The 12,229-nt window shown below is 41.4% G+C and overlaps 2 protein-coding genes across 3 annotated transcripts in view; both read left to right on the plus strand.

Annotated features, from left to right (window-relative positions):
* lrrc74b (leucine rich repeat containing 74B) overlaps positions 1 to 3,830 on the plus strand; it is a 9,099-nt gene extending 5,269 nt beyond the window's left edge. For both annotated transcript variants that reach the window (XM_062543943.1, XM_062543944.1), the window contains exons 6-10: positions 1,719 to 1,828; positions 2,140 to 2,255; positions 2,988 to 3,066; positions 3,263 to 3,358; positions 3,461 to 3,830. In XM_062543943.1, coding sequence (XP_062399927.1) covers positions 1,719 to 1,828; positions 2,140 to 2,255; positions 2,988 to 3,066; positions 3,263 to 3,358; positions 3,461 to 3,574 — 515 coding nt within the window. In that variant the 3' untranslated portion in view covers positions 3,575 to 3,830. The remainder of the gene's footprint in view (positions 1 to 1,718; positions 1,829 to 2,139; positions 2,256 to 2,987; positions 3,067 to 3,262; positions 3,359 to 3,460) is intronic.
* A 136-nt stretch (positions 3,831 to 3,966) lies between these two features.
* nipsnap1 (nipsnap homolog 1 (C. elegans)) lies at positions 3,967 to 11,592 on the plus strand. Its single transcript, XM_062542509.1, has 10 exons — positions 3,967 to 4,176; positions 4,634 to 4,761; positions 5,033 to 5,078; positions 5,342 to 5,436; positions 5,698 to 5,768; positions 6,519 to 6,659; positions 7,058 to 7,089; positions 7,825 to 7,919; positions 8,092 to 8,175; positions 11,375 to 11,592. Exons 1-10 carry the CDS (start codon positions 4,100 to 4,102, stop codon positions 11,437 to 11,439), a joined length of 834 nt encoding a protein of 277 aa, XP_062398493.1. The 5' UTR covers positions 3,967 to 4,099; the 3' UTR covers positions 11,440 to 11,592.
* The last annotated feature ends 637 nt before the right edge of the window (positions 11,593 to 12,229 follow it).

Raw genomic sequence — 12,229 nt, forward strand, 5'->3', positions numbered from 1 at the left:
GTGAATTAGTGAACACACATGAAGTGACATCCTAAGTTACCTGGTCCCTTTGCTCCAAAGGCCTCATATTCATAAGGCTCTACTGTATGTCCCCAGTGTCCAGTGGGGCTGTTGGGAAAGGGGTGGGGAATATATTTTCTGGTAAGGTTGTTCATGTCTATTGCAAGTCTTTGCATACATTCAGCCAATTTGCCTTCAACAGGCTGACTGGCGAGTTGATTACAACCCCCACCACCTGTGACATATGCAATATATAGGAATATAGTCAATAAGGACAATGATTTACTGTTTTTGAGGTATGATTGTAAAATCTGGGCAGTCAGTTAGATCTTATATGTGTAGGACATTACTGAAAGTAAAATTAAGAAAAAGAACAACATAGAAAATAAGTTATTACAATAGCTATGTATAATAGTGTGATACAATGGCTTCTCTACGTAAAAATCGGCACACTTAGAATATAGCAGAGAATTGCAGAGGCAATGTTGAGTATTGTATTATGATACACATTTGAATGTAAATAACAGACCTGGGACAATGTCCCCATATCATCTCTGTTTGGAATTTATTGGAAATTAGATGATTGGACAAAGAAATGTGTCAAAAAAAGAGAAAATCCCCAAAATCTGACTCTGTAGTTGCCCATCGGTCACAATTGTGACCGTCTTCATGTTCACTCATGCTATGAGAACGCTGAACAAAGTTCACATATTTCATTTGCATCCCTCCATACTAGACACCTTAAAGATTATGTGTACCCAAACTCTTTGCCCTATTTTTACATAAACATACTTTTCTAAGCTTTAGTTTGGGAGCTTTTGGGTGGGAATTTTCTGTTCAGGGTGCAACCAAAACATAAGCAGCTCTGACCCTGTGACAAATTACACTACACATTTGGCACTTCACATATTTAACCGAGACCCTTTCAGGTTTCCATTTTTGGGGAAAATGTATTGATACTTCATACAATGACATCTTTAAAGGCACAGAAGCAAAAAAAAAAATCGGTCACAATTGTGACCGTTGGGATTAAACGGGTTAACTTGTTTACTTAGGGTGTAGGAAAAGTGTCCCAAAAACTACCACTGACAGCAACCGACTTGTGACTACGCCACAGGCGTCAGGCGTCTCTGAGAGGCCTCGGAGCATGCAGACACGAGGCTCCAGGAGAAGTCCTGCCTGCACTATAATAATCTCCATCAATAACATTGCGCAACGGCGCTTTGACACGAGCCACTCTGGCTGGAGCGGATAAATGACAGATCTTAACAATGCTCAGACGATGTGGATAATTAAAAGTGAAAAGGAGTGGATTGCTTCGTCTGTCTCCAATGCATGCGCCTCCACTGCGCCGATCAGCAAGCAGAGTGTGATTCATGCGATCACAGCCCATCCCACAGACGCCTCCCCTCTCCCTCCAAATCACACTGCAGTTTTTCAGCCCCCTCTTTTTCAGCTTTTTTTTTTTTCCAATCACAGTCCACATAATGTGATACTCATTTGCGTGACTTGCATTCTATCTGTGATGAACAGCTTCAATATAACTCCTTCAGTTATAGAGGAATGTGTAAATTGTAGCTGGCAAGTTTCCATGCTTGCACAATTGCATAGAATAGAATATCGTTTAGGGACAGTTGAGGACAGTCAATGTGCTGGCGAATTGCTGGTGTTTAAAAGGCCAAGGCCGGGTTTCACTGCTCGTCATTTCTCCTCAACAGGGGAGGCCCTGGGGCACGCAATAGCTGAGAATAGCGGCATGAAGTCTCTCAGTCTGGCCTGGAACAGCATCCGCGGGAGAGGAGCCATAGCTGTAGCCAAAGGTCTCGGGGTAATGACCACACCGCCCCGCTGGGGATCAAAAGCATCAATCCCAATGCTAATGGCATGACATTGTTGCTTTTGAGTATTTGTGCATTGCAATATGAATGAACTATTTTTTTGTCTGTAAAACCTCATCAAGTCGCTGTTGTGTTTGAAATGTGTTTGAAATATGAAACACCTGTATTCTCATCCAAGTCCTCTCACTTCACTAGACTGAAGCCAGTGAAACCAGTTTAATAGCATTAAAGCAGGCATCTGCAAAGCTCTGTGGATTTTCTCTGATGTTTTTGATTGTGCAGTATTGCATCTGTCCTCAAGGCAAACATATTTCTGCGGAAGCTGGATCTGTCCTACAACGGCCTTGGGAAGGACGGCGCTGTAGCCCTCGGGGAGGCCCTGAGAGAGAACAACACTCTGGAGGAGCTGGACATCAGGTAGCACAGTCACGGGAGTCTCCGCAGCACCCCAAGAGAGAGACGGGGGGGATTTTCACAGCTTCACGTTAGGATGTTAGAAAGGAAATAAACCATTTGAAAACACACGTGTGCGTGTGCACACACACACACACACACACACGTTGCTTCTTGTTTTGTTTTGATTAGAAAGGAAATCAACCATGTGAAAAACATACACTCACAGACACACACACACACACACACACACACTCATAGACACACAGACAGACACACAGACACAGACACAGACACACACACACACACAGACAGACAGACAGACAGACAGACAGACAGACAGACAGACAGACAGACAGACAGACAGACAGACAGACACACACACACACACACACACTCACTCACTCACTCATTCACATACATACACACACACACACACACACACACACACACACACACACACACCTCTTCTTTTCTTGTTTTACTTTGCATATTAAGGGATGATTTTCCACATCAATGGAGGTGAGCATCTCGTCCGCCTTCTGTACCATTGCTAGCTGTACAACCATGACCAATGATGACATACGGTAGTTAGTGTCCCACTGTGGGTGTGAGATCACTAAATACCATGCAGTTGTGTACAATGTAATGTGCTTTCTGTGCTTTAAGAGGCAGGTCTCATTTTCCTTTTCAGAGAATATTTGTCCCATGTCTCGCACCAACAACACGACTGTTATTGCTTCTCTGTCATTCCAGTAACAACCGAATACCCCCAGAGGGTGCAATCCGATTTTCGATTGGCCTTAAAGTAAACAAGACAATCAGAATTCTCAAGGTAAGACAAACACTTGGACAAGACCTGCAGTAAGTAAGCTTAATGCTTGCAGAAAAATGAAAAAGTTAAAAACAAAACAAAGAAACAAAAAAGGACAACTGAATGGTTGAGGTGTTATTGAAGCTACATTGCATTTGTTTTTCTCATTTATTCCGTGATTGAAGTGTTATCTGCTATATTCTTGGACTAATTCAAGATGGCGAGGAATCCTATGCAGTCTGCAGGGTGCTTCGGGATTCTCACCTCAGTCCAATCTAACCCAGCTTCAGTGATGGAGTACTTGGACTTTAGTGTAAGTTTAAAAACAAAACAATAACATCTCAGTTATACGTCACATTGTTTGAATGACTTGAGGGGGACAACCTGTTCAATTATTCCTTTTGTCTTTGTACAGGACATCACAGTAAATCCAGATTTTGATGCATTGTACAGTACTACCAAGGAAACATGTCCTAGTCTACAGGTCAAACATGGTGGCATAATGAATGCTTACAAAACCTCCACCTGAGTACTGGGCCTACATCTGCTTACCTTGTTAAATGATGAAATAATGTTGTAGTCATTAAGTAGGCCTATGTAATAAAGAGAATGTGATGGGGGGGTTTAACGTGGACAAAAGTCAGTCAATAAGTACTGTCAGGCTGATGAATGAATGAGATTATCACTTTGTATGGGTAGGGTTGTCTCTCTTCCCTGTGTGATAATCTGCATAATGTCGCCTGATACTGCATCTATTTTTTTGCCTGACAATAAAGGTTGATAAACGCCAGATGTTTGATCATCAGCCTTTGTTCAGATGCGTGTCTTTACTTGATACAATTTCCTTGATCCAAGCTGTTCGATGACGTGACAAAACACGCACGTCACTAACGCAGGCACGCTCCCGGACAACCTTTGATCATCTCTGGCCTGCGCGCGACCACACGTGAGATACAGACACAAATGGGCTAAACATTAACAACACAAACATTCATAACACTACGTTTTACCCACCACCTCGTCTCGAAATCAGTCGCGAGTTTGTGAGAGGAAGATGCCAAGGACACGGTGTTTCCTCAACCTTCAAGGACAATTGCACAGAAGTTGTTTTTTTTGGGGAGCCTTTAAAAGGTAAATCTTGTTCTAACATACAGCGTAGCGCTGTAGTTGTCAACAGTCCTTGACGCTTTGCAAGGGACATGGTTGCAGCACTCGCTGTTTTAGATTAGCCTCTGTCCAGCTGTTTGCTCTATAGTTTCCTTTGATATGCCACTATGCCTATTCACAGTTGGCCCTGGTAATTATGTCTATTGAACATGTTATCGTTTCATAACTTACGATGGAATCTAGAAGTGCATGTCTTCCTGTTTAAGAATCCTTCAATTTGACCTTTGAACTCAGCCCTTGACATGAGACAGACAGCTTACCCATTTCCTGTCCACCTCCGCCATAAAGCCCTAAAGAAGATGTTTGCTGTTCCCCATTCATTCTCCATATTTAGTTTTATTTATATTTATTTATCGGTTTGTAAGTGATTTTGTTATTAAACATGGCTGGCACTAACCATGACTTCATGTTCTTTTTTCAGAGGTTATGCAGAGAGCAGTGATGTGGGCTGGTTTCGGTCATTTTTTGTACACAAAGTAGATTCCAGGAAAGATGCTCACTCCAATCTCCTGTCCAAGAAAGAGACCAGCAGCCTCTACAAAATTCAATGTGAGAATGTGTGTGTGTGTGTGTGTGTGTGTGTGTGTGTGTGTGTGTGTGTGTGTGTGTGTGCGTGCATGTGTGTATGTGTGTGCATGTGTGTGTGTGTGTGTGTGTGTGTGTGTGTGTGTGTGTGTGTGTGTTTTCAAATTATATGGACAAGTAGCCATTATGAAAGGACATATTGTAGAATGCATAGGCTACTACTGCCTCTAAATTTTAATGTAAATTTCTACACAGTTCTGCATGGGATTAAAAGAGCATTTTGTTTTGCTTATAGTTCACAACGTAAAGCCAGATTGCCTAGATGCCTACAACAGTCTATCGTAAGTCATTCTCTTTTCCCTCTTCCACATCTGTCATTAGATCTCAGGGCATTTGTGTCTATAGGAACACACACATACATCACACAGTCCCATTTAAAAAAACAACATGTTGTTTTCTGCCAAATGCCACCAGCGGTTTAATGCAATTTGGCAGCAGAGTTGTTACGTGCTTGACTGCCTTTGGTCGTCAGCTCTCTTATCAAATGTCATGCGTCAAATGCCCTGACTTGAGACATTCTGTGACCTTTGACATTTGAATGCAGGGCTGAGGTTCAGAACCAACTCCATCATGACCAGAGCTACCCCTGTGAGGTGATTGGAAGCTGGAACACTTGGTATGGCGAGCAAGACCAGGCTGGTAAGTGTCACCAACAAAAAAAAAGGCTAATCTCATAGTTCATATTACTGAATTTTATTGTAAGATGAAATATATAACTCTTTTAAAAAATAATTATTACAACAATTTGATTAAACTCTGGCCGGACAGAGCCTGAGTGCTGCTGCTGCTGCTGCTGCAGGCATTCCCTGCTTTGAGAGCAAGTTTGCTCACTGATGTGTAGTGTCCCAGTCAGGACACGAGATGGTACAATGCTGCCACCTGCTGTCTATCTGTTTGCAGTGCACCTTTGGAGATATTCAGGAGGGTACCCAGCTCTTACCGAGTGCTTGGACAAGTTACACCACAATAAGGTAGGCAGTTAACTCAGTGGAGAGGATAGATACTGATAATGGTCAAACACTACTCACAAAAAGTTTGGAATATTTGGCTGAAAGTACTGAAACGTTGAGCTGATGGTCATATGCATTCAAAAGTTTAGAGGATATGTCACATTAAGTTCACCTGTAAAGGTTATAGTGATTTTTAGGTTCATCCTAAAATTTCACCTGCAATTTTCACCTGCCGAATATTCCGGATTTTTTTGTGAGTTGTATTTCTATATGGTGTCAGAGTAAATATTGTCCGCCGCTTCCACCACACACATCACACACTGTGCGTAGGGCACCAAGAGCGAGAGGGGCACCACGATTAGCCACATACTACACAGGAGTAGCTTTAACAGGCTGCTCTCACTGTGATTTGGAAAATGGACAAGAATATAAAGAGTGGGCTTTGCCTTGCCTTTGTGTAATGGACTTGGTGAGTCTTGAGGTCTTCAATGATGTATTCCCTTAAACTAAGCATTTGCGTGAAGCACATTCCACAGGCTCATAATTCACTTTTAATTGCAAACAGAAAATGTTTTGCTAGTAGCATCATGTCATTACATGCTTCCATTTCCGAGGCTGTTCATACCAACTTTAATGTTGAATGTGGCACAACAAAATTCAACTGTTATAAATAAATAGTTGTACACTGAGTGAAAAGTGAAAAGCATTGCTAAAAAAGCATTGTACACTGAGTGAAAAACATTGCTTCCATCCCATTTTGTGTGTGTTTAGGAATATATGGAGTTTCGTAGGGAGAGAAGCAAAATGTTAGTCTCACGTAAAAACCAACTCCTTCTGGAATTCAGTTTTTGGAACGACCCGACACCCCGAACTGGTCCGAACATTTATGAACTTCGTTCATATAACCTCAAGGTAATTAATCAGCTCTGGCTTGCTTGCTTTTGCTTTCCATGAATGTTTCTTCATAATTATTAATTGTGTACTTTGTTCACATGTAGTGATTACCGCAATTTCCCGACTATTAGCTTATACATTGATTTTGCAAAATTTCTTCCGCTATGAGGTTAATACAGGGGCGCAGTTAATAAGGTGTTAATATGGTTTTGTTTCTTTTAACTTGCATAAAACACTGTTCTGCGGCTTATACACAATGTGGATTATATGCGGGAAATTACTGTACATATGTTTGAAGAATGTAAATGAAAGCTTTATCATATACTTCCATTTGTGATTTGCATTCATCTCTGCAGTAATATAAGATTTGCTTTGTAATACCCTCTCATGTTATCTTATGTCTTGCCAACAAACAGCCCGGCACAATGATTGAGTGGGGAAATCACTGGTAAGCTCACACACATTTTAATGCTATAAATGTGACAAGGAAACCAATTATTCAAAAAGTGAGCTTCTGAACCTCTTTGAATAACCCAGATAGCAGCATATTGTGGCACTGAAGAGAGTGTGTTTCCATGACGCATCACTGGGACACTACCATAGTTAAATGATAGAGACAATAATTTGGAACACTCTCCATGGCAATCGTGGTGGTTGTTCAGTGATTCTTTCGGCAAACACCGTCCTGATGAGGAATTAGGTCCAGTCAGATCTTCACTCTACATATTCTTAACCCCCCCCCCCAGTCCCCAGAGGTGTTGGACTACATTCAGTCACTATCATGGTTCTGACATACTGTGATGTTTTTGGAAAATAAAGCAACTTCAAACAGTGGTTCTAAAGTCAGGTTTATTTGTTTAGGTAAAATATGTATGAAGTATGTCAAGTCAAGTCAAGTCATTTTATTTATATAGCGCATTTAACGTGCACAGAGTACAACCCAAAGCGCTTCACAAAGACATAGACAGTGCCGAACGGAGTGGCGTAGTCGCCAGTGTACCCGTGGCAACAAGTATGTCATATTTCACATCAGATAAACTTACTGTGAAAAGTAGTTACTTGAATATTAAGCCTTCTGTTTAACAGCATATCATGAACCATTGTGACAAACTCTCTTGGTCATTTGAGGCGATTCTCATTATGTCTCAGGGATGGTCTTAATAACTTTCTGGATAAATTACAGGGCTCCGGCCATTATGAGTCGCCAGGAGAACAATGAGGCTGTTGGCGGCTTCTTTACGCAAATTGGAGACTTGTACATGGTCCATCATCTATGGGGTGAGTTATTTGGTAGTGATTTTATCAGATTGTAAATAACTATTGGCGTCATCAACTATTTTCCAATTTCCAATGTGTGACACGCATGAAGAATATTTGTTCTCCTGTTGGCCAACAAAATCCAATCTTTAGCACCAATGCCATCTGAGGTCAAATGATTTTCTATCTGCAGCTTATAAGGACCTACAGACCAGAGAAGAAACCAGGAATGCTGCCTGGCTCAAGGAGGGCTGGGAGTCAACAGTTTATTACACAGGTGAGTGTGTCTGCACAGTGCACAAGGTTTAGCACAGAACTTTCTCATAGTGGCCTAAATTAATGATGAGACTGTCAACGTTTCTTTCTCTCTGCATTTGGTGCTTAAGGCTCCAATGAAGAAATATGAAGTAAAATGCTCCTGAAAGATAGTCTGTGATTATTATCCAATACAATTTTTTTTATTGCAAAATCAGGTAATTGTTTTGTCTCATAAAGCCTCTGGTGACCCAACAGGAAGACCTGTAAAATATTTTTGTTCCAAGTTCCATTCCAATGTTTTCATTTTCTCTTTGACCGTTGAAGGTTGAACACATTACAACCACAGACATAAATCTGAGCATTGGCATAAAAAACTTTTCCAGATACTGTCATCATAGTAACAAGTATTAAAAAACTTGGTTGTGCGACATCTGCATGTGATTTCTGGGTATGCCTTTGTATGGCTGTATTACCATGGATCCATGTTATGCGTTCAGACAGAGTAGCCTAAAGAGAGAGGGGAAGGAGGGCATGATGATTAGCCTGACGAGCCAGACCCACATCAAGATGTAGGGTCTGGACACTGACCGTAGACAGGGCTCAATCGGAGGGGTGGGATAAACGGTTGTCTTTCAAATCCCCTCCCCGCAATAGGATAACGCTAAACGAATCATCTTCCTGTTTTCAAGTAGTAGGATGCGTAACCTTCCCTCTCCACGCAATAGGATAACGCTAAACGAATCATCTTCTTGTTTTCAAATAACAGGATGCGTTACCGTCGCAACTTCTGGTCGCATGTCAGTCACCATTATGTTAAGCCCACCCACCGACTGTATACACGCTGTGATTGGACCGCTGGTGCTGGGGGTTCTCAGCTCCCTGGCTCAATGGATCATGCCTAGACTGCCCCGCCAGCCAAATTACATTTGCTGCTGCTAGGGGCGTCTAGATTTCTAGGCTACATGATGATGCCAATGGGGCAGGGATACCCTTACAGAAATCAAATGTTTGCAGCACATTTGCAGCAAACTTGTGCAGTGGTTTTGGGAGACAAATGAGCTCACTAGAAGAAGTTGCCGAAAGTTTGCCAATGTTGCCTACTAGAGGCAGACTTCCAGCAAAGTTCTGGCAACAGTGACAAGTTTGCTACTAGTGGCAAATGTGTTCGCCAGTGAATTGCCACCACACTTAGCCAATAATGGCAAACTTCCAGCCAACTTCTGATGAGAAACCTAATTGGCATGACATTGCTGCAAATTTGTGGCAACATTGCCGAAAGTTAACCGCAACTGTTTGCCAGCAACCTAATTTGCATGTGAAAATATGATGGCAATAAGGCAATTGTTGTTCGCCAGAAACCTTATATATCTGTGTGGGTAGATGGTGAAATGGGCGAATAAAGGAGCAAACACTGATTTTGTCTATTGTGTTAGTTTGAATATTGTTTACATGATCTCATAAGATAGAAAATAATATGGTAGTATATAGAATGTGGCTAGTAGTACTACCCTATAATTCAACTTCAAAAGAGCACTGATCAAATGCTACAGGAGAGGAGGAGAGGAAAGAGAAGGCATTGCGTAATTTCTCAGGAATAATGATCAGTCTGTATATCACTTTCTTCAGTTGGTAATTTAGAATTCCATGGTTTTCTGCAACTATGACTACAATAAGCAATGGCGCAAGAGGGGATATTGTGTAAGTCAAGTTAGTGTTTTCCAGGCAATTCTCTGTAATTATAGCCTGGCAAGCCGGTCGGCAAAACGGCAAATACATCCTTCTTTAAAACGAATGACTTGAGTGCTTCTTTCTGCTCAACCTTCAAAGAAAAGCCTAAGTCTAACTCTTCCAAGAGCGTTCTGATTGGATAGGCTGGCCTGGAGTCGAACGCAGGCTTGGCCTCAACGGTGCGACCCTAGACCATCCCATAATTAAGTTTCTTAACTTAACTGAGATCATCTTACTTCAGCACTCTGTTTCTCTGTCAGATATTTAACCATTTAGCATATCATTCTCCAGTTTGTAACAACTGATTATTTTGTGAGTGATACCACTGTAGCCTAACAATTTATGTCTTGATATATTGGGGGTAGGGACATTTTGAGCACTTTTGAAGCTCAATACCTCAAGGTATAATGAGTACGGCACACACGCACACACACACACACACACACACACACACACACACACACACACACACACACACACACACACACACACACACACACACACATTACACTCCCCCTCTCATAACCCCACACTCACTCAGTCACTTTCTCACCTGTCCCATACTCATGTGTTCTCCTGTTTTTGGTAGAACTTTAGAACTGTTTTGGAATGTCTGATGTGTGGCATTTGCAATGAAGCCTTATTGGAGTTTTAACTAGAAAAGCGGTCTGACACAAACACAATATGACCGCCGCTCAGTCCTGCAACACAATAGAAATCATGCTTGACCATTTTTCTCCATCTCCTACTCCATCCCCTACTCATGCAATTTATGTGTATGTAAGTGTGTGTGTACATGTGTACTGTGTACAGTATGTGTCTGCTTGCCTGCATGTACAGTATGTGTGTTTGTGTGTGTGTGTGTGTGTGTGTGTGTAGGCCAGGCCTATGTGTGCATGTGTTTATGAATGTCTGTGTGTGTGCTGCATAGTGTACAGTTATAATGTACACACATATATAATTTACTGTATTGCATGGTCCCCCATCAACGTTCCATGAAACTTGGCATGCATTCAGAGGGTGTCATAATGATGCTACACTTCAAGTTTGTGTTCGCTCCAAAGATACCTCCGCCTTGTTTTTGCTTTTTCATTCATTCATTTATTTTTTTTATTTTCGCTTTACATCAAATGAGTGGATATTGGATTGTGACATGGCCCCTGGAGGCCAACATACAAAAACATTTGGTCATCCTAGGCCCTATAATTCTGGAGATATTCACAGAAAACTGTGTTCCCTACCCTCCATCTGGGGGGTCTGGTGGGGTGAGTGGACGATAGTCATTTCATGCTCCCTAGACACATTTTTTTTGTGTGTATTTTATTTCCAAAAAGGCAAAAATACAGCGGCTACTGTATTTTGTAGTTTATTTTTGACATATTTAAAATGAGGGTATTTGGTACTTTATTTTAAAACACATTGATGTATTTTTTTTCCCATGTGTGTGTGTGTGTGTATTTGTGAACTGATATTTAATGCCTGTCTTACAGTGCCTTTGATCCGAAGTATGGAGTCCAGGATCATGATTCCAATGAAGTTCTCTCCACTACAGTAAAGCATTGAGGAGCCTAAAGACAGAGAATATTCTGCCGTAACAAGGATTCTATCAATAAATGTGTCCTACTGTCAAGCTGCTGGTTAGCGATCAGTTAGATTGGAACATGATATTTGGGATTTGATTTGTCAATAAATGATCTTGTTGTTGAAAGTAGAATCATCTTTTTTTCCCAGCAGAATGCAGAATGTAACTGAGCAGATTTTGATTAATCTCAGTCTATGTTACCCGAAAAGCAACAATGATATTCAAAATTCATCAGTGAACAAATGGACAGCTTTGTCTGTGCCAGCTGTGCTGTTGCAAGGCAAGTCTGCTGCTTCTATCTCAGCCTATCTATCTCACTGGTGTTTTTAAACAGTCCTCTGTTCAGCTGTGCCTGGACAAGTACAGTAGACTACCACACCTCAAGTTTCACTATAGGTCTTTGTCAATATGAACTGGTTTTCTTGAGGATAGGCCCCTACACACCACACCACCGGAAATTACTTTTAAGGTATAAATAGGGATGGGATCCTAACAAACAACTCCTCTTTAAAGAGAGGGAGTGCACATGTGCACGTTTAAAAGGACTGGACCATCTCCTGATTTATGCTATAACACAGCACAACGCCTGATCTCTCAGGACCATAAAGAGAGAACACATTAAGGGTCAAAAACTCATATTGCTCGAGCACTGTTTTTCGGTAGGCTATAGCCTAAAGCGTGATTGTTAATTTTTATCTGACACAAATAATGTAATTTCCGTCTGACAGTATATTTCTTCGAGTCTGTGCCTTTAAGGAACTGG

The sequence above is a fragment of the Sardina pilchardus genome, chromosome 8 (assembly GCF_963854185.1).
Source record: "Sardina pilchardus chromosome 8, fSarPil1.1, whole genome shotgun sequence".
NCBI classification, from domain to species: domain Eukaryota; kingdom Metazoa; phylum Chordata; class Actinopteri; order Clupeiformes; family Clupeidae; genus Sardina; species Sardina pilchardus.